Source organism: Orycteropus afer, unplaced genomic scaffold, assembly GCF_000298275.1.
Source record: "Orycteropus afer afer isolate SDZICR_OR568_19922 unplaced genomic scaffold, OryAfe1.0 scaffold00054, whole genome shotgun sequence".
Lineage (NCBI taxonomy): Eukaryota > Metazoa > Chordata > Mammalia > Tubulidentata > Orycteropodidae > Orycteropus > Orycteropus afer.
Genome location: NW_006921641.1, coordinates 12507922 through 12527912, shown reverse-complemented (window position 1 = coordinate 12527912; position 19991 = coordinate 12507922). Strand labels below are relative to the sequence as shown.

The following is a 19991-nucleotide window of genomic DNA, read 5'->3' as shown; positions in this document are numbered from 1 at the left end:
AAAAGGCAGGTAAGTAGCTATAGGTAAGCATGTATTCGGCCCGCACCTCCTCCTGTCAGGGCTTCGGGACCCTGCGCGGTCCCAGGACTGAGATGAAAGGGACTGGGTGCCCAGAGCGTCCTCAGGCACCTCTCTTCCTGCCTGGATTTTCCCTTCGTTCCTCGCTCCTCCATCACTCTTACTCTCTCTCCTGGCCTCCCTCCTTCCCTCCAAGCGCCGGGTACCGAAACAACCACCTTGCCGCCAAGTCCCTCAGACCTTCCCGAGCCCCCACGCACAGTCCGGCTGGCTCCGCCCCTTCTCTCCCGCCGCCGGACACCCGCCCCGCCGCTGCTCTCCGGAGTTTTTAAGCACTGGCCCGCTCTCGTGCAACCCACCTGCCAGGTCTCCACACATGGGTCCGGCAGCCGCGGGAGAACTAGGCCTGCAGCACGCGCGCCAGGTGACATCGGGCCCCGCCCCCCCGTACCCCTCAGCCGCCATGTTTACTAAGGGCGGATAGAGTGGCTCTGAGCCTCTGCGGAGACGCAACTTCGGCGTCCAGGGAGGGGATTTCCGCAAGGCTGAGGGAGCCTGTAGTGGAGTCAGAAGAGCCGAGCGGCAAGCGGGAGAGGGAGAAAGAGAAAGGGCCGACCAGTCTTGCCCAGGACGAGGACTGGGAACGCACGGAGAAGCTAGCGAGCTTCCTCCGGCTGTTAAGAGTCCCCAGCCCTCTAAGGGCCGTCTAGGCTACGCCCCCAGGCGAGGAGTGACGCTCCGGGGGCGGAGCTTTCACGCGCAGCTGGGAAGGACGAAGGCAGCGGAAAATGGCGCCACGCAGGCCGGCCAGTCCTAAGAGCCTGGTGCCCTGTGCTGCCGCTCTGCTCCTCGCTCTGGGCGTAGAAAGGGCTCTGGCGCTACCCGAGGTACACAAGCAAGTTAGAGGTCGCGCTGAAGCAGAGTTGCCGGCAAGCAACTGGCAAGCTGGTGTATCGCGTTCGCACGCCCTGCCCCCAAGGCGCCTCTCGAGCCCGGATTTCGTTAGTCCCCTTGGTCTCCTTCCGACCTCGGCCGTAGTCCAGCCGGGCCGGCTCCCTGGTGCTCACGCTTTGCAAGCCTCCCGGCGTCTCCGCCCTGCCTACCTTGAAAGACCTTTGAAATTTTGTCTCCTTACTCCTTAATCTTTAAAGAGCTTCAAGTTACTCTTTTCAGTAGACGAGTCTTCTGGCTCTGCTGTACGCTCTCCACGCACGAATGCCGTATTTCGCGCGGCGGCAAGACTGTACTTTCTGTAATGTTTGATGATTCTTTGCGTACCTTGTCCATTTATATCAGGCCAAACCTGAGTGTCAGATTGAGAAGGCACTGGAGAGGACCTTATAAATATGTTCGAATAGTGATCTTCCAAGATAACGGCCTTTTCTGGGCGATGGCTGGTAACTGAAAGACCCATGGGGTGGTTTGACTCTAGTGAAAGAAAGAAATTCTCTAATCTAATCCACTAGCCACTTCGCGGAAGGAAGATGGGGCAGTCTACTTCAGTAAAGATTTACTGACTCGGAAACCCAGTGGGGTCGCTATGAGTGGGAATCGGCTCGATAGTTGAGTTGGGTTTGGTTTGGTAGTCAAGTAGGGAACGCGATCTGCTTCCCTGCCCTTTGTTAGAGGTATCCTGGAAAAGCAGTAACTTTTGATCCCTTTTTGTTCTTTTCTTGACTTTTCTTTCTGGGGTCTTAATAGGTTTCTCTCTTATGCAGATATGCATCCAGTGTCCAGGGAGTGTGCAAAATTTGTCAGAAGTGGCTCTTTTTTGTAAGCAGACACCGAAACTAATGTTGCATGCCCGTTGCTGCCTGAATCAGGAGGGCACCATCTTGGGGTGAGAGAGAAGACGTCCCTGAAATGCGGGGAGCGGGGAAAGGAGTTTCCAGAACAGACTCCACAAGGCTTGCTTGATAGACTTTTGGCATAAAATATTGATGCCTGTTTTGGCAGCACCTAAACCATGATTCATTCTCAGACTTTTAAATCTGTATATCATTTTTGGCTAAAAAACAGTCCTGTAGTTATTTCTGATTGAAGCTGCATAAAAGTCATAATTTTTGTTAAAAAATTAATAAGCTGTGTTATGCCTTCCATTTTTTAAAAGACCTTTGTTCTTTATTATCAAGTCTTTGTATTCTTCACTGTGTGTCTCCATGAAATTCTCCCTTTATCCTCCAAGACACTATGCCAATAGGGTTTTCTTCCCTTTGATTAATTCATGTTTGTCTTTGAGGCAAATTCCTCTTACCGTCTGCTATGCTAACTAGTCCCTCAGATTCACTCCTTGGCCCTAGCTCTTTCTCCCTGTTCACTCTGAGAATCCACCTGTTCTTACAGCTTCAGCTATAACCACCACACAGGTGTCTCTCAAAACTAGATCTTCAAGCTCCACATACATACAGGTACTTATTAAACATCTCCTCTGGAGTACTTCACCTTCACTTCAAACTTCCCATAAACCAAATTTTTCCATTATCGTTTTCTGACTTTAAAACTGTATTTATAACTATATTGCCCTCAGGGTAAAGTTCAAAGCATGAACTAGGCATTCAGTATCTACCACCGATTGATCCCAATCTACCTTTCTGACATTATTTCCAATTATTTGGCCACTCAAACTCTCCATCAGGGTCAGACTCACCTACCCACAGAGCGTTCTACCTTTGTTTCTTTGTTGTTGTAGAGATCCTCTCTTCTTTCCTGAAATTGCCTTCTTCCATTACATTAGAACATATCAATCCTTTAATTACAGCATCTTTTGTGAATATTCCCTACTACTAAATCCCAGAGTAATATGACTTCCTCTACTTAGTGTCTCTATACATCTCAAATTTATATGGTATTTTGTTCATATTGTAATGGTGATTTTCTTATTCCTCTACTAAACTGTAAGGTATTAGAATACTAAGATACTATATATATATATATATATATATATATATATATATGTATTAGTCTAATGTTTTGCAGTTAGTAGGCACACAATGCATATTTATAGAATAAAGGAATGGTCAGTGATAGATCCTGAAGAAAAAATAATTGTGCATATAATATCTAGGAGCTTATATCTAGCCTATGGTAGAAAATATACTTGGAGGAAATTTTCATTTATGTGACTTACATCTGTCTTTCTTTATTTTCATTTGAAAATTCTTTGTGGCTCTAAGAATCATAAAGCCAAAATATGAAATTCACTATTCTAGACAAGGAACAAATTTCCAATATGTGCACACATGTAAACTGACAGGGCATAGTACTTATTAGAACAGTAATGGCCAGTAGAACTTTCTGTAAAGATGTAAATTTCATACCTGTACTGCCCAATACAGCAGCTATTAACCACGTTAGTGTCTACCTGGCACTTGAAGTGTGGCCAGTCCAAATGACAGACTGAATTTCTTAATTTTAAATAACTACATGTAGCTAGTGATGACTGTATAACAGGATTAAAACATCTACAACACCTAATGTGTGGCTCTCACATAGCTGTGTTGAAGTAATACTGATTATCTAAAAAGGAGTTGGGTATCAAATATAAATCTTGTCATAGATGAAAAAAAGACACATATTTACATAGATTACTTTATTTCCTCAGGCTGGATCTCCAGAACTGTTCTTTGAAGGACCCTGGACCAAATTTCCCTCAAGCATATACAGCTATCATTGTGTAAGTGGTTAGGTACCCTTCCTCCCCAAAAAGCGAATATGGCAAAGGGTTGATGGGGAAGTCTTCGGGGATGGACTCCTAAAAAAATGGATGAATATTAATGTCTAAACGTACTTTGGATGAGGGCTTGGATTATCGGTCTAAGAAGATGTATGAATAGAGATAGGGTGCTTTCCTGAGCAGGATGTTAATAGGGTATACTTTGCAGAGACCTGCAAGAAAACCCCCTCAAGGATGACTTGATTAACAGATTTCGTGGCTTCACTCAGCTCCAGACTCTGTAAGTAAAGAGTATGGGATTAGGGGAGAGAATAAGAGAAGCTGTGAGCTCAGCAACTTTGGGTTGAATATATTATTACAGCTTGTTTTGTCTTCAGGGTGCTGCCACAAGATGTTAACTGTCCTGGAGGTATTAGTGCCTGGAATACTATTAGCACTTACAATGACAGTCAAACCTGCCGAGGGCAAAGGAACCTTTGCAATAACACTGGAGACCCAGGTATGCTGTCTTTTCTTCATCCTTCTAGGAACTAACTGCCTTTCCTTCATTGTATTTCCATTTTAGATCAGAAAGACAGTAAAATTGCTTAGGTGCCTTTTGTGCAGAGTTTTGAGGCTAATCTCTTGGAAAGAAAAGGTCTTAGAATATATTCTATTATGTTCTGATTATCTGTAATCATCTTTATCACTGACCTACAAAGGATTGAGAGACCCTAACTTGAGGTAGATAGATATTTAAGAAATCTATCTGATGAGATCCAGTGATGTTCTATACTTCTCCCTGGTTTTCAGAAATGTGTCCTGAGAATGGATCTTGTGCACCTGATGGTCCAGGTCTCTTGCAGTGTCTTTGCGCTGATGGTTTCCATGGCTACAAGTGTATGCGCCAGGTGAGGAATTAGGCCTTAGAGAGAAGAGAAATACATAAAGCAGAAACCTGTCTCAAAGAAGAGCCACAAGATCAGAAGCTAATGCATATCACCTGCAGGAGTAAAGCTATAAGAGAATTACCCTGAATGAGGGAACAGGTGTACTAGGAAAGAACTAAGTGTTAGGGTGTAGCCTTCATTGTAATGCTCAGTGAGATGTTTTGGACTTATTTACAGGGCTCCTTCTCTCTAATTGTGTTCTTCGGGATTCTGGGATCCACCACACTATCCATCTGTATCCTGCTATGGGGAACCCAACGCCGAAAAGCCAAGGCTTCATGAATACGTGTGTCTCCCTAGTGAACATCTGATCTATCTTAGCCCAGCTTGGGAGCTCTGCTCCCTAGACTGGCATCGTTAAGGCCCAGGCCACTGTTGGAAGGAAGATGGAAAACTGCCCCAATCCTCAGGTGTTGTGTGGACCCTTTATCCAGGATTAGCGGACTAGTACCAGTACCCACCCATTTGTTATTCACAATAATAAACACTTTTTTTCTTTTACTTTTTTTTTCTTTTTGTAGGAAAATTTGCCCTGCCTCTGTGTGTTTCTTAGTGGGGAATGGGAGCGTCTGCTTTAGGGTATTCTGTGTTTTTGGGTTTCCCCCGACTTTACCACTTTACCGGGGGAAAAGGCCGCAGGGATCAAGCCTTGCCGCACTGCGGCCACGCCTTCTGCGTGCTTGGCCCCGCCCCTCACGCTGCCGGCTGTCCGCGCCGCCGCAGACTCTGCCGCCAGCGCGCCTGCCTTTTGCGCGGTCCACGCCCGCCTCTGCTTCAGCCACCGGCGCCGTTAGCCACGTGGACCGACTCCCGGCGCGTCGTCTTCACGTGGTTCCAGCGCCGGCTGGAGCTTGCAGCGCTCCGCCGCTTATCCGTGCTCGGCCCTGACTCTGAGCTCCGTACCCATGGCGGCCCTGGTGTTGGAGGACGGGTCGGTCCTGCGGGGCCAGCCCTTTGGGGCCTCTGTTTCGACTGCCGGGGAAGTGGGTAAGCAAGCCTGGGCAGGCTGCGGACCTCATCCCACTTTGATGCCCCTATCCGCCCAGTCTGCCTTGCCTAGATCTCGCCATTTTCCCGCTTGCATACCCTGCCCCCGTTCGGCGCCCAGGTCCCCAGCCTAGCCCTTTCCACCCCTCACGTCCTTGGCAGCCTCCCCTAACGGGGTATTCTCATCGCGCGGGGCGGTGTCTAAAGGGTGTCTTCCCTGAGCCCTCGCCCTCCTTCTTCCTTGCAGTGTTCCAAACCGGCATGGTGGGCTACCCCGAGGCCCTCACTGACCCTTCTTACAAAGCACAGATCTTAGTTCTGACATACCCTCTGATCGGCAACTATGGCATCCCCCCAGATGAAGTGGATGAGTTCGGCCTCAGCAAGGTAGCCACGCCCAATGCTTACTCTACATTATTTTTCAAGCAAGAATTACTAAGTAAAGACATTGACACTTTGCTAGAACAAAGGTAAACAGTGAAGTGATAAGAACTGAGATGACTGTCCTTAAACTTGGGTTGGTAAAATACGGGAAGCTCAGCTTGTTGCAGCTTAGGAAGAAAAAAAATTATGTATATCTATATGTATTTTTATATATATAGATATAGACATATGGGTGTGTGTATACATATATATACATACATATAGACTATTTGTTAGGAGCACCAAGTCTTTAGACAGAGTGAAGACATGGATCAAGGGAAGGGGCAAAAGGTGTAAGAGAACAATGTCCTGTTTCCTAGGAATGCAGAAGGAGTGCAAAGATGGTTTAGATAGAGGAGGCATGAAGCCAGACCAAAGCCTCATTTTAATTTGATAAAGATCCATCGGAGGTTGTTTAGCAACAGAGTCATATGATGGGAGCAATGCTTTGGGGTTACATTGATTAGTGACAGACCGGAAACCAAGATCACATCCTTCCCACTGATAGTGGGTCCCAGCTCCCCTATGTATAGAACCAATGAAAGTTGGTTATGGTCTTCTAGACATACTTTTCCTACTTCATTTTTAACTTTTCTTTATTTACCTTGAGGTAAGAAAATTCCATCTCTTGAAATTCAGAGAAGTTACAACTATTCTTCCTAATCTGGAATTTAGAATCTGAGATACTCTCTGAATTAAAGTAATTTAAAAAAAAAATGCAATTGATAAATAGTGAAAGTCACCATAGCCTAGATGCAGTGTTCCGTAAAACCAATTTTGGCATGATTCTAGGTTTACTGAGCAACCATCAGATTTTAGATTTGCTTTCCAGGTTCCCCTGACACCAAGAAACCTCTGGATACTGAACACACTTACTGTTATTCTTGGAAAGGACCATTTGCCATCATAAACCTTTAATACACTGCATGCTAATTTTTAATTCAGTATTTTGTGAATTTGGTTAATGTGTCAGTCTTCAGTTCATCAGCTCTAGGCACTCTGATAGAATTGAGTTTACAAACCTTTAAAATTGAGGCCCTGGCAGGACCATAATGAGTCAGACTTCCTACAGCCACCAATCCAATACTGATGCTTTTGTGGCACATGTGTTATAAATGTGCTTGGCCCATACCCAGATGACTCCACCTGTCAGGGAGAGTTCTTGCTACTCATCTGCTAACCTCTGTCCTTCAGATGCTTAAAGAATAGGCTCAATATCCCATCTTCCTTTAAATTTTTTACCATTTAAAAACAAAACCAAACTCACTGCCATCGAGTCAGTTCTGACACATAGCAACACAAGTTTGGGTTTCTGAGGCAATAAATCTGTACAGAAGTAGATTGCTCAGTCTTCCTTCCACAGAGTAGCTGGTGGGTTTGAACCACCAACCTTCTGGTCAGCAGTCAAAGGCCTGAGGCACTATGCCACCAGAGCTCGTCTTTTTACCATTTAGCAGAATCATTTAAGTAGGCCAAACCAAACTCGCTGCTGTCAAGTTGGATCTGACTCAGCAACCCCTCCTGGGGTTTCCAAGGCAGTATCACTACAGAAATAGATTGCCCAATCTTCCTTCCGAGGAGTGGCTGGTGCTTTTGAACCTCCAGTCTTCTGGTTAGCAGTCAAATGCCTTAGGCACTATGCCACCAGAGCTGCCTTAAGTAGGCCACTCTCTCCCAGATAAATTACCTATTTCTCATTTAGTTATTAACTGCTTGTCTACTGGTTAACAAATTTTTATTATTATTATTATAGTCCCTTTGAAGTGGGGAAGAGGGGTGTGATCACGTCTGATACTATAATCTGAACCTTACTTGTATTTAGTAGTATATCAGACACCTACCTATCTTAGCACCTTATTCTTAGTACAGTCTCTAATTATTATCTTGTTAATTTATTTGTTAATATGTTAATATTTTGTTCCTTACGGAAAGAGATTAATATCATGAAGACATGGACTTTGCTTTTCTTGCTCAGTGCTCTATCCTCAGCATCTGTTACACTACCTGACACCTAGGGGACATTTAATAAATGTTTGTTGCTGTTGGTATATGTCAGGCACCTTGCTCCTAAGTTCATGATTCTATGACAAAAATAAAGCCCATGTGTTAATGTTTAACATGAGGGACAGCACTGTTAGTAAAGGAAGCTATTAAGTGTTTGGTGATGTGAAGATCATCCATTGTGACTGAAGTAAAGGGTCCATGGCCATATAATGGGAAAAGATGAAAAAAATTACATAGGTATTTGGCCTTGAGCTGCTTGTCACAGTATCCTCCTTCCATCTACAGTGGTTTGAATCTTCGGGGATCCATGTGGCAGGACTGGTGGTGGGAGAGTGCTGCCCCACCCCTAGCCACTGGAGTGTCACCTGCACTCTGCATGAGTGGCTACAGGAACATGGCATACCTGGCCTGCAAGGTATGATGGTGAGCACAGGTGTGCCTGGGCAGAGCGCAGTGTGCCTAGATGGAAAGGATCAAGATAAGGTTTCAGTAGATTTTTGGGACTTAGCATTTGAAAGTCTAAGCTTATTGTAGAATGGGCCTGATTTAGGTTAGATTGGGATCTGGGGCTGGAGGATCTATCACTGAGATGGAAAATTTCAAACATAAAAAAGGAAAGTATAGTGTAATTATCAGTTCATGGCTAATTTTATTTCATTACCACCACTGCCACCCCCAGATTATTTTGAAGTAGATCTCAGACTTCGTATCATTTTATATGCAAATAGCCCAGCATGTATTTTTGAAAGACAAGGAGTCTTTTTTTTTTTTCTTAAAGTGACCACAATATCATTGTTGTACTTAAGAGAATTTCATAATAATTCCTTAATGTCATCAAATATCCAGGCAATTTTCAAAATTTACCTGATTTTCTGTTTTTTTTTTAACTGTTTATTTGCGCCTGGATCTAAATGGTGCTCATATGCTGTATTTGGTTGATAGGTCTTTTTAATCCATGGGCCTTGTATCCTATTTGACAAAAGCAGGTCCTTTTTCTTGAGGGTATCCCACAATCTACATTTCGTTGATTACATTTCTATAGTGTCATTAGCTTTTCTTTTTTCTTTTGTCTCTGGTACTATTTTTTTTGTAACCTGATAGTTCTAGAATTGTGTTTTGATGCAGATTTATTTTTGTCAGGAATACTTCAAAGTAGCATACCCATAGGACAGCTGTGTGTGACTCAGGGCTCTAATGGAAGTGCTTCTGGAAGTCTAACCTCATGGAAGACTGAGTTGGGATAGTATGATCTCGAGTATGTTGATTTTGACAGGAGTGGACACTCGGGAGCTGACTAAGAAATTGCGGGAGCAAGGGTCACTGCTGGGGAAGCTGATCCAGAATGGGACAGAGCCTTCAGCCCTGCCATTCTTGGATCCCAATGCCCGCCCCTTGGTGCCAGAAGTCTCCATTAAGGTACAGACGCAGAATGGGAGAGCTCTACCACAGTAGCTTACATTCTGTTGCAGTGTGAACACTAAGGGGAGAATCAAAAGAGGCCTTGAGGGTAGGGATTAGGCTGGATTTGTCTTATATTCACTGATGACAGCTGCTGTCCTTTACTTCTCTGTCCCCCAGACTCCACAGGTATTCAATGCAGGGGGTACCCCTCGGATCCTTGCTTTGGACTGTGGCCTCAAGTATAATCAGATCCGATGCCTCTGCCAGCGTGGGGCCGAGGTCACTGTGGTGCCCTGGGACCATACATTAGACAGCCAGGGTGAGTACTCGGGTCTGTATGGAGTCTTCTACCAAGATGGAGGAGTTGTCTCTTGGTCCAGTTGCTAAAACTCAATATGAGTACAGCAGAGAAGGTGGAGATAGGAGCTTCTGCAGTGGTAAAGGCTGCAACTGTGTGTTCTAGTTGAAGTATTGGTTTTGACATCATGTCTTCTGCCTACTCCAGAGTATGAGGGTCTCTTCCTAAGTAATGGCCCTGGTGACCCTGCCTCCTGTCCCAATGTGGTATCTACGCTGAGCCGTGTCTTATCTGAGCCTAATCCTCGACCTGTCTTCGGGATCTGCCTGGGACACCAGCTATTGGCCTTAGCCATTGGGGCCAAGACTTACAAGATGAGGTAGGACTTGTGGGGAGAAGAAGGGACGTGCACTTTTGATACAAAGGGAGAGAAGTCTTGAGAATGGGAACAGAGTTGATGTTTATTAGTGTTGAAACACTAGGTGGTGGCTAGTGAGAGTATTGAGATCAATAAGTCCTGTGTTTGGTTTATGGTAGTGAAGGGAGGTTGGAAGCAGCCTGTAACTTAGAATGCCTCCATTCCAGATATGGGAACCGAGGCCATAACCAGCCATGCCTGCTGGTGGGCTCTGGACGCTGCTTTCTGACGTCCCAGAACCATGGGTTTGCTGTGGAAACAGACTCATTACCAGCAGGCTGGGCTTCTCTCTTCACCAATGCCAATGATCATTCTAATGAAGGCATTGTGCACCACAGCCTGCCCTTCTTCAGGTGAGCCTGGGAGATTCTGGCAGGGTTACTGTAGGCCTATACAGCTCTGAAGCCCCATGGGCCTTGGGATCATTAAGTAAAACACAGCAGTGGACTTGAGTTTGCTGTCCCACTATGCACCTCTGAGGTTGCTAGCACTCAGGCCTGTGAAGATGACAGGTTTCATAACCAATCTCTTCAATAGTGTACAGTTTCACCCAGAGCACCACGCTGGCCCTTCAGATATGGAGCTGCTTTTTGACATCTTTCTAGAAACCGTGAAAGAGTACAAAGCTGGGAACCCTGGAGGCCAAACAGGTAAGCGTCTGGGTAGAATTGGTCTGTGGCCCTAAGAATTGGCCAGGCTCAACAGTGACACCGGTTGGCTGTAAGGTGGGCATTAGATTGACATGCCCTAGGAAGCTGATAAATGTAGTGTAGAGATTGAGGGTGTGAGGTGGGGCAGGCAACCAACCAAGATGATTACCTTATACTTCTTCTGTTGGAAGGAACTCTGGAGTCACGAATTCTGCATTCTTATCTTCTCTCTGCCACTCATTAGGTGTATGACTCATTCTAGACTCTTCTGTAAAGTAAAGGAATTAATACAGATGACCTCTAACATTCTATGACTCTGTATTTCTGCAGTTCGAGAGCGACTGGCTGAGCGCCTCTGTCCCCCTGGAATTCCCACTCCAGGCTCGGGGCTTCCACCACCTAGAAAGGTTCTGATTCTGGGCTCAGGGGGCCTCTCCATTGGCCAAGCCGGAGAGTTTGACTATTCAGGTTCTCAGGTAAGGCATGTGCAACCCCACTCCTCTGGGTTTGTGGCACTCATGAATGGATAGAGGCTTAAGAAGGGCTGAGGCATCAACATTTGTTGTAGGGAAGAAGTGAATCAGGAAATCTGAGAAATGTACAGAAAGATGAGGTGGTAAGGGTTAGAAGGAAGTTATTAGGCACTAAGACTATGGTGGGGGAAGAGGAGGAGAAATGCCGGTCTAAGACTGTTTGCAGTTTTGCTTCTGCAGTATAGGTTGATGTGCCATTCTTGTCCTGTTAGGCAATTAAGGCCCTAAAGGAGGAAAACATCCAGACATTGCTGATCAACCCCAACATTGCCACAGTGCAGACTTCCCAGGGGTTGGCCGACAAGGTCTATTTCCTTCCCATAACACCTCACTACGTAACCCAGGTATGACTTAAGCAAGCATGGACTAAGAAGGGGACTTGAGGTGGTCAAGGAATTCAGTAGTCCTTCTGGATTTCTAAACGTCTTTGATCCACTTCCTTCCCTGCAACATCTTACATGTATCATTTCTCTTTTCGACCTTAGGTGATCCGTAATGAACGTCCAGATGGTGTGTTACTGACGTTCGGTGGCCAAACGGCTCTGAACTGTGGTGTGGAGCTGACCAAGGCTGGAGTGCTGGCTCGGTATGGGGTCCGCGTCCTGGGCACACCTGTGGAGACCATTGAGCTGACTGAAGATCGACGTGCCTTTGCGGCCAGGATGGCAGAGATCGGAGAGCATGTGGCCCCCAGCGAGGCAGCACGTTCTCTTGAACAGGTTTGAGGAGTGGTTGGGTAAAAGTAGAGTGGTGTCATTTTCGTTATGTTCTGTTTCTTCTAGGTCAACATACCTTCTGGGCAGCAAGAGGCCAAGATCTTGACCTGTTTTTCCATCTTTTCCATTGTAGGCTCAGGCAGCAGCTGAGCGACTAGGGTACCCTGTGCTCGTGCGTGCCGCCTTTGCCCTGGGTGGCCTGGGTTCTGGCTTTGCCTCCAGCAAGGAGGAGCTCTCTGCTCTTGTGGCCCCAGCTTTTGCCCATACCAGCCAAGTGCTAGTGGACAAGTCCTTGAAGGGATGGAAAGAGATTGAATATGAGGTGGTGAGAGACGCCTATGGCAACTGTGTCACGGTGAGTGAGGAAGGAATGATGGGGATAATGTCAGACAGTATGAGCTCTTGGAAGAGGGTTCTGTGTTTCTCATACCCTGGTTGGGTTTGGGTGCAGTCACAGAGACTACGACCCTGGGATATAGTCTCCTGCCTTTCCTGGCTGCCTTTAGTAGTGACTCCATGTCATCTCCCTTTACAGGTGTGCAACATGGAGAACTTAGACCCACTTGGCATACACACTGGTGAATCCATAGTGGTGGCTCCAAGCCAGACACTGAATGACAGAGAATACCAACTACTGAGGCGGACAGCTATCAAAGTGACCCAGCACCTGGGAATCATTGGGGAGTGTAATGTGCAGTATGCCTTGAACCCTGAGTCTGAACAGGTGAGATTATAGGTCTTAGAGCTCATATTCTAGCTGTTACTTCCTCCTCTTCCCATAATGTTCAGACCTTAAGACCAAGAAGCCTTGTCCTGTAGACCTTAGACTAGAAGTCAGTATCATCTTCGATGTGGTTGGACCTTGGTGAGGACCCTTCTGTCCTTCCCTATGGAGAGGACTTATTTTCTCTCCTTTCTGCAGTCTCTCCTCAGCAGGACCTTCTAAGTGTGATAACTTTTTCCGTTTTCTCCCTTTCTATAGTATTACATCATTGAAGTGAATGCCAGGCTCTCTCGCAGCTCTGCCCTGGCCAGCAAAGCTACAGGCTACCCTCTGGCTTATGTGGCAGCCAAGCTAGCTTTGGGCATCCCTCTGCCTGAGCTCAGGTATAAGGCTAGGGGGAAATATTGGGGTGGTAAGGAGATGAGGAGCTGAAAAAAGTATTCATGGGACAGGGAAAGTGAAATTGACATTGGCCTAGATTTGTGGGGATAGAACTATTTGGAACCTCAGACTTTCTCTTTTTCTCTCTGTCTTCCTGGCACTTCTACCTTCTGGCTCCCAGTAACTCTGTGACAGGGGGAACAGCAGCCTTTGAGCCAAGCCTGGATTATTGTGTGGTAAAGATCCCTCGCTGGGACCTCAGCAAGTTCTTGCGTGTCAGCACAAAGATTGGGAGCTGTATGAAGAGTGTTGGTAAGAGAGCCATGCCCCAAGCAGCCCTTCCCCAGATTATCCCCACTGGGTCTTACTAGCACCAGGAACCTGGAATGTCATGGAAGCCCCTGGCATGGCCTTTTAGCTCCTATATTAACAGCTGCTTGGAAACATAGTTTCATAGTTTCTCAGAGCTAATAAGGACACTTCAAACTAAGATAGGCATTCTTATCAGAAGTGGGGATGATAGTCATCTGGAAATCTATGCCATGTATTGATATAGGTGAAGGGAAGGGCAGTGTACCAGAGTGAGTGATAAACACAGTGGCATTGAGGAAAAAGAAGACAGAGGTACATGGGAGGTACAGACAGCAAAGCTGAACCCTTTTGCATGTACAGTACTGTGTTGTCAGTGATGGCAAGCCTTGATCTGCGGGTGGATAGACGGAAATCTGTGTCAGAATACACACGCCACTTCCACACCCCATATGGCAGCTCAGAATCTCTGAGATAGTCTGATAGCCAGCAGACTGTCTCAGCTCTCTCATTTTACAGATGAGCAAACTGAGATGCCAGCAGAAGGGAAATGACTTGGACAAGAGCCCACAAATGAGTAATTGGCAGAGCCAAGAACTGGAAACTAGACTTGGCTCCTAGTTACATGTTTTTCTGTTGCACTACGTTGCCTGTCATCTGTGAGGCTAGTTCTGTGAAACTCCACCCATAGCATTTCATCCTCATGGCATCTTGCCCTTGGCTTCATCACTAAGCTCATATACTGGTGACAGTTTGTTCACTGTGTTAGTTTAAATATTGATGGTTTGGGGAAACAACTAGTGCTGTTTCCTGGTAAACCCTTCTCAATCCAAGTGAACACAGTGGTAACCATTCTTAGCATAACTCCTTCTCTAGACCCTCTCTGCCTTGATGACTAAATGAAATACTATTTTTAACATTTGAGATGAGACGTTGAAGTTCAGATCAGGACATCAAAGACCGTCTTTGTAACCAAGTTTATTAATGAACAGCAAATGGTCGGAACGGTCATCCTTTAAGCAGTGGTGGGATGTGTTGGAATTGTGTTAATGGGCTTTCTTATGGTGTCCCTGTAGTTGCTGTGGACTTCCCTAGAACATTTCAGCCAAAACAAGCTCTACATGTACCAGATAAAGTGCAACTGTTGTATAAAAGGATAAAGGGCCCTTCATTGTGCTCCAGGTTTCTATTAAGAGCACTGGTAGCCTTTAAACAAACAAGTCTAAGCTCAGATATTATTTGAGAATTTTTAGAAATCCTTCAGAACTGCCAAGTTGTTCCTTCTGGAGATAATTCTTGTTATTTGAAAATTATAATAAACATGGGAATAAAGCCAGTCATGGCTCAAAAGAAGTGGATTGAACATAGGACAATCAAAGATTGATTCCTAGATGAAACATTTAAATGTTTTACATCTATTCAAGTATTCTTGTGATGTGGTCTTTGATAACTTCTTGTAAATTTTATTATACAAGTAAGATGTATGCATGACTCACTGGAAAAAGAAAATACAGTTAAAGAAAAATAATTATTTGTAATCTTGTCACACAAAGATAGATTAATTTGGGTGTGTATATGCTTCCAGATTTTTAGAAGCATACATGATGGAGTGTGTTGGGTTTCCTTTTCTTTTCAAACAAAGTTAAAAAAAATAATAACCATGTGATACAATTAATATAATATCTTACACATACACAGTATCACATAACAAAAACACTGGACAAAATCACTCATAGTCCACTTCCTTGGCACTGTAAGTAGCATCTTGGTGATTTTTTTAATTTTAGAAGAAACATAAATGTCAGGATTGTAAAAAGGAAAATAAAATTGGTAAGAAAGATTTGAGGGCCTTAGGGTAAGTGGTGGCGTAGTGCCTAAGGCATGTGACTGCTAACCAGAAGGCTGGTGGTTCAAACCCACCAGCCACTCCTGGGAAGGAAGACTGGGCAATCTACTTCCATAGAGATACCACCTCGGAAACCTAAGAAGGGGTTGCTATGAGTTGGAACTGACTTGACGGTAGTGAGTTTGGTTTTTGAGTTTAGGGTGAGTGGGAGAGTGCATGAATAAAAACTGCAAAAGAAACCAGTAAGCAAACCTGAGGGGAAAAGTTCCCTCACATTAGTAAATGGAAACCCGGTAAAATGAATTGTCATTTTTGCTTGTTGTTAGGTGCTGTCAGAGTAGGTTCCGACTCAGAGACCTCATAGGACAGAGTAGAACTGCCCCAGAGGATTTTCTAGGCTGTCATCTTTACAGAATCAGTTCACCAGGCACTTGCTTATTAGCAAAAAATGTTTAAAATGATTATGCTTACTTGTAAAGTGAATCTAAACGTGTGGTTTGTGTTGTAAAGCATAGGTTTCTATAAAGTTACTAGAACTTACTAAGGCCCAGAAAATTTGTCTACGTATTGCCCCTGCACTTTTGGATGTTTATCCTGTGACGATAACCCAAAACACAGAGAAACATCCTGTCTCACTTACAGTGATGAGTACCTAAAAGCATCCTAAATATCCAGCAGTGAGCAAGCAGTTACTTTACGGTAAATCATACAGGACAGGAATTAAACTGGTGGTTATGAGATCATATAGCAGTCTAAGAAGATGCTTATGATGAGAAAAACAGGATAAAAATTTTATCTACGCTGTTATAATCCATGTATAAAACCTACATATGAAAAAAATCTGGCAAGAAATGCTCTAAAATGATAGTTTAATTATGATTAGCTCTGGATGGACTCAGAGTTGAGGGATCATCTTCCTATTATCCAAACATTTAAAAGTTCTAAAGGACAAGACAGGTTCCAGGTGGTGTCATCATAATATAAATAAAGCAAGTCGAGTAACTGGATAACTATCAGTGTTTTGGGCCACTGTGATAAACTGTCATGTGTTCCGACATCCACATGCCCATATTGGGCAGATTAATTTCATGTTCACTAACACACAAAGCCTAAAATCCATGAAAACAGTAGGGGGAAGAGCTGTGAGTTTAAGATTTCTCAGTATGACTTAGTCATAGTGAAAGGTGACACCTCAGGGAACTTCGTAGACAAGCTCCCAGACACTTGACTGTAAACCGTAAGTATGCTGAGCAGTGTCCTGTCCCAGGCCCTCGATTCGTCCATCCTGTTTCTCTAGGTGAAGTCATGGGCATTGGACGTTCATTTGAGGAAGCCTTCCAGAAGGCCCTGCGCATGGTGGATGAGAACTGTGTGGGTTTTGATCACACAGTAAAGCCAGTCAGCGATATGGTAAGCAGCTCCATTCCTCCCAGCAACACCCTTAAAACAGACCTGCTTCTCTTCCCCCAGTCCATGATCTTATTACCAGTAAGATTAGCAATGGTCATTTACTGGCCACTTGCTGTATTTCGTTCAGTTTGCCAAGAATTTTTTGTTTATCATTGTAGCAACAGCATGAGGAGATATCATTAGACCTGTTTTCACAGGTGAGAAAGCTGAGGCTTAGCAAAGTTACGGAATTGCTCAAAGCCCCATAGCCAGTAAAAGGCAGAGCCAGGATGTGTCTCCAGGTGCAACCCCAGAGACTGTGTTTTGGAATGCAGCTTCCTTTCCTAACAAGATGGCAGCTGCTATTCCTCTCAGGCTTTGAGAGGTGCTGGCGGAAGATTGTAAGTTCTCTGCTTAACATCCTGATATCTCCCACCTCTTCACACTCCTGTGTCTACTTATCTGACCCCTCTCTGTTAGGAGTTGGAGACCCCAACAGATAAGCGGATTTTTGTGGTGGCAGCTGCTCTGTGGGCTGGTTACTCGGTGGAGCGCCTGTATGAACTCACACGCATCGACCGCTGGTTCCTGCACCGAATGAAGGACATTGTAGCGCATACCCAGCTACTGGAGCAGCACCGTGGGCAGCCTTTGCCTCCAGACTTGCTGCAGAAGGCCAAGCGCCTGGGCTTCTCAGACAAGCAGATTGCCCTTGCAGTTCTAAGGTCTGCAGTGGTGGTGAGGGCCACGGGCTGAGAAATGTGGGACAGGGAACCTTTATGCTAGTAAGGGGCCCTCAGGAGGGAGAACGGGGACTTGTGGGGCTTCTGATCTTTGTCCCTGAAAGGGATGGTTAGTGGGAGTATTTTCCTGTCTGATCTTTGCCCTACAGTCTAACCCCTCTATCCAGCCCTTTCCCCACTCCCAGAGCCTGTTGTTGTTACATGCCATCAAGTTGATTCTGACTCATAATTAGCCCTTCATACAGCAGAACGAAACATTGCCCAGTCCTGTGACAGCCTCACGATCCTTGCTGTACCTGAGCTCATCATTGCAGTCACAGTGTCAGTCCATCTCACTGAGGGCCTCCCCCTTTTTCTTTGATCCTCCACTTTACCAAGCATACCCTTCTCCAGAAAATGGTCCCTTCTGACAACATGACCAGGGCCTACATGTTTCTTATCCTTCTTTTTCTTCAGCACGGAGCTGGCTGTTCGCAAGTTGCGTCAGGAACTGGGGATCTGCCCAGCAGTGAAGCAGATTGACACAGTTGCAGCTGAGTGGCCAGCCCAGACAAATTACCTGTACCTGACGTATTGGGGCACCACCCATGACCTAACTTTTCGAACTCCTCATGTCCTGGTCCTTGGCTCTGGTGTCTACCGCATTGGCTCTAGCGTCGAGTTTGACTGGTGTGCTGTGGGCTGCATCCAGCAGCTCCGAAAGGTCCGAGAGTTCCTCTTTCATACCAGGACCTCTGTTGTCTCTGCCTTTTCACTCCTAATCCTGGCCCTCTCCATTGTTTGCCCTTACATCATAGGCCTTCGGGTTGTGAGGGTCCTCTAAGCCATCTATCATGCCTTGTACAGTGCATGAATCTCCTCCCCAATGCGCTTATCTGCTTCTCCGATACCTGCAGTTCTGGGCCCTCCTTCCCTTCCAAGACAGATTTCCTGTACAGATAGTTAGCTACTTCAGAGGCAGCTAGAGAAATAGTATCTGAAGCAATGGCTTTGATTTAGTTTCTCCATGTTCTTCCCTTCACCTTGATTGGTAAATATCATTCCCTTCCCTGTCATAGATGGGGTATAAGACCATCATGGTGAACTACAACCCAGAGACAGTCAGCACTGACTATGACATGTGTGACCGACTCTACTTTGATGAGATCTCATTTGAGGTGAGAGGGATAAGGGCTCCTGTTTGCCTGGGTGGTCAGGGCAGAGTGGGATTGGCTGGCTGACTTGAGATTCTTTGCAACATGAGGCTGGGTAGAGGGTAAGGAGGAATAAGCGAAAAAGGCTCAGCTCCCCATCTTTTTTGTTTCTACCACTTGTGTCCTTCCTGCCCTGTAGGTAGTGATGGACATCTATGAGCTAGAGAACCCTGAAGGTGTGATCCTCTCCATGGGTGGCCAGCTGCCCAACAACATGGCCATGGCTTTACATCGGCAGCAGTGCCGGGTGCTAGGCACCTCCCCGGAAGCCATTGACTCAGCTGAGAACCGTTTCAAGTTCTCTCGGCTCCTCGACACCATTGGTATCAGCCAGCCTCAGTGGAGGGAGCTCAGTGACCTTGAGGTTGGCTGGGGTCTGGTGGGTGGGCTGGAGGCTGGATGCTGTTTGTGAGTGGGTGTGACTAACCCAGCTAAGCTCTTTGCCACCCTTAGTCTGCTCGCCAGTTCTGCCAGACTGTGGGATACCCCTGTGTGGTACGCCCCTCCTATGTGCTGAGTGGTGCTGCCATGAACGTGGCCTACACTGATGGGGACCTTGAGCGCTTCCTGAGCAGTGCAGCAGCCGTGTCCAAGGAGCACCCCGTGGTCATCTCCAAGTTCATCCAGGAGGCCAAGGTGGGAGCCTACGAAGAAGTGTCTGAGGGAAGGCTCCCAGGCTCGGAGGAGACATCCCTGTGGCAATTCACAGGCACAGTGGGCTGGGGAGGATGGGTTACATTGGAGGCTGTTAAAAGATTTGGCGCATCCTGGGACCAAGTGAGAGAAGAAAATGGCACTTGCCTTAGGTAACACTGCTTTGTTATTCCCACCCCCACTCTAGGAGATTGACGTGGACGCTGTGGCCTGTGATGGTGTGGTGGCAGCCATTGCCATCTCTGAGCATGTGGAGAATGCAGGTGTGCACTCAGGTGATGCCACACTGGTGACCCCACCACAGGACATCACTCCCAAAACCCTGGAGCGGATCAAAGCCATCGTGCATGCCGTGGGCCAGGAGCTGCAGGTCACAGGCCCCTTCAATCTGCAGCTCATCGCCAAGGTGATAAGAGGGAACGTAGGCTAGAGGGAGGGACTAAAGGACCTCCTTCGTGTTTTTGGCCGGCACGGTGCCAGAAAGCCCTGTGCTGTCCTGCCCTCGGCAGAGTAGATAGGAATACTGGTCGGGAGTGGGCAGAGCTAGAGTCCACGGTCTTATCAGGATTTGTGATAGTCTGTAGCCCTGAGCTCCTGTCCCAGATTGATCACCCACAGAATGGTGAGGAAGAGAGGGAATCAAGATCCATGGAATAGTCCCAGCCTTTGGAAGGCCTGACCTCTCTTTCTGTCTCTCTTTCT

At 46.1% G+C, this 19991-nt stretch overlaps 2 protein-coding genes across 2 annotated transcripts in view; both read left to right on the top strand.

The window, feature by feature from the left end:
- The first annotated feature begins 797 nt into the window (after positions 1–797).
- ATRAID (all-trans retinoic acid induced differentiation factor) lies at positions 798–4902 on the top strand. The gene is made up of 7 exons (XM_007938856.2): positions 798–905; positions 1737–1858; positions 3620–3691; positions 3900–3971; positions 4069–4190; positions 4484–4581; positions 4798–4902. Exons 1-7 carry the CDS (start codon positions 807–809, stop codon positions 4900–4902), a joined length of 690 nt encoding a protein of 229 aa, XP_007937047.1. The 5' UTR covers positions 798–806.
- A 623-nt stretch (positions 4903–5525) lies between these two features.
- Positions 5526–19991, top strand: part of CAD (carbamoyl-phosphate synthetase 2, aspartate transcarbamylase, and dihydroorotase) — a 23502-nt gene continuing 9036 nt past the window's right edge. The window contains exons 1-22 of the mRNA XM_007938854.2: positions 5526–5607; positions 5855–5994; positions 8320–8449; positions 9308–9450; positions 9613–9754; positions 9941–10112; positions 10319–10504; positions 10689–10801; positions 11132–11277; positions 11547–11678; positions 11820–12053; positions 12184–12405; positions 12586–12774; positions 13033–13157; positions 13337–13467; positions 16608–16720; positions 17180–17424; positions 17899–18145; positions 18501–18599; positions 18775–18999; positions 19089–19271; positions 19477–19695. Coding sequence (XP_007937045.1) covers positions 5526–5607; positions 5855–5994; positions 8320–8449; positions 9308–9450; positions 9613–9754; positions 9941–10112; positions 10319–10504; positions 10689–10801; positions 11132–11277; positions 11547–11678; positions 11820–12053; positions 12184–12405; positions 12586–12774; positions 13033–13157; positions 13337–13467; positions 16608–16720; positions 17180–17424; positions 17899–18145; positions 18501–18599; positions 18775–18999; positions 19089–19271; positions 19477–19695 — 3618 coding nt within the window. The remainder of the gene's footprint in view (positions 5608–5854; positions 5995–8319; positions 8450–9307; positions 9451–9612; positions 9755–9940; positions 10113–10318; positions 10505–10688; positions 10802–11131; positions 11278–11546; positions 11679–11819; positions 12054–12183; positions 12406–12585; positions 12775–13032; positions 13158–13336; positions 13468–16607; positions 16721–17179; positions 17425–17898; positions 18146–18500; positions 18600–18774; positions 19000–19088; positions 19272–19476; positions 19696–19991) is intronic.

What these genes read in the sequence shown, in the direction of transcription:
- ATRAID (XM_007938856.2), top strand. Translation starts at nt 807, where the DNA reads ATGGCGCCACGCAGGCCGGCCAGTCCTAAGAGCCTGGTGCCCTGTGCT. An exon ending in GGGCTCTGGCGCTACCCGAG is followed by an intron (nt 906 to 1,736) that starts GTACACAAGCAA and finishes TCTCTTATGCAG; the next exon opens with ATATGCATCCAGTGTCCAGG. An exon ending in TTCACTCAGCTCCAGACTCT is followed by an intron (nt 3,972 to 4,068) that starts GTAAGTAAAGAG and finishes TTTTGTCTTCAG; the next exon opens with GGTGCTGCCACAAGATGTTA.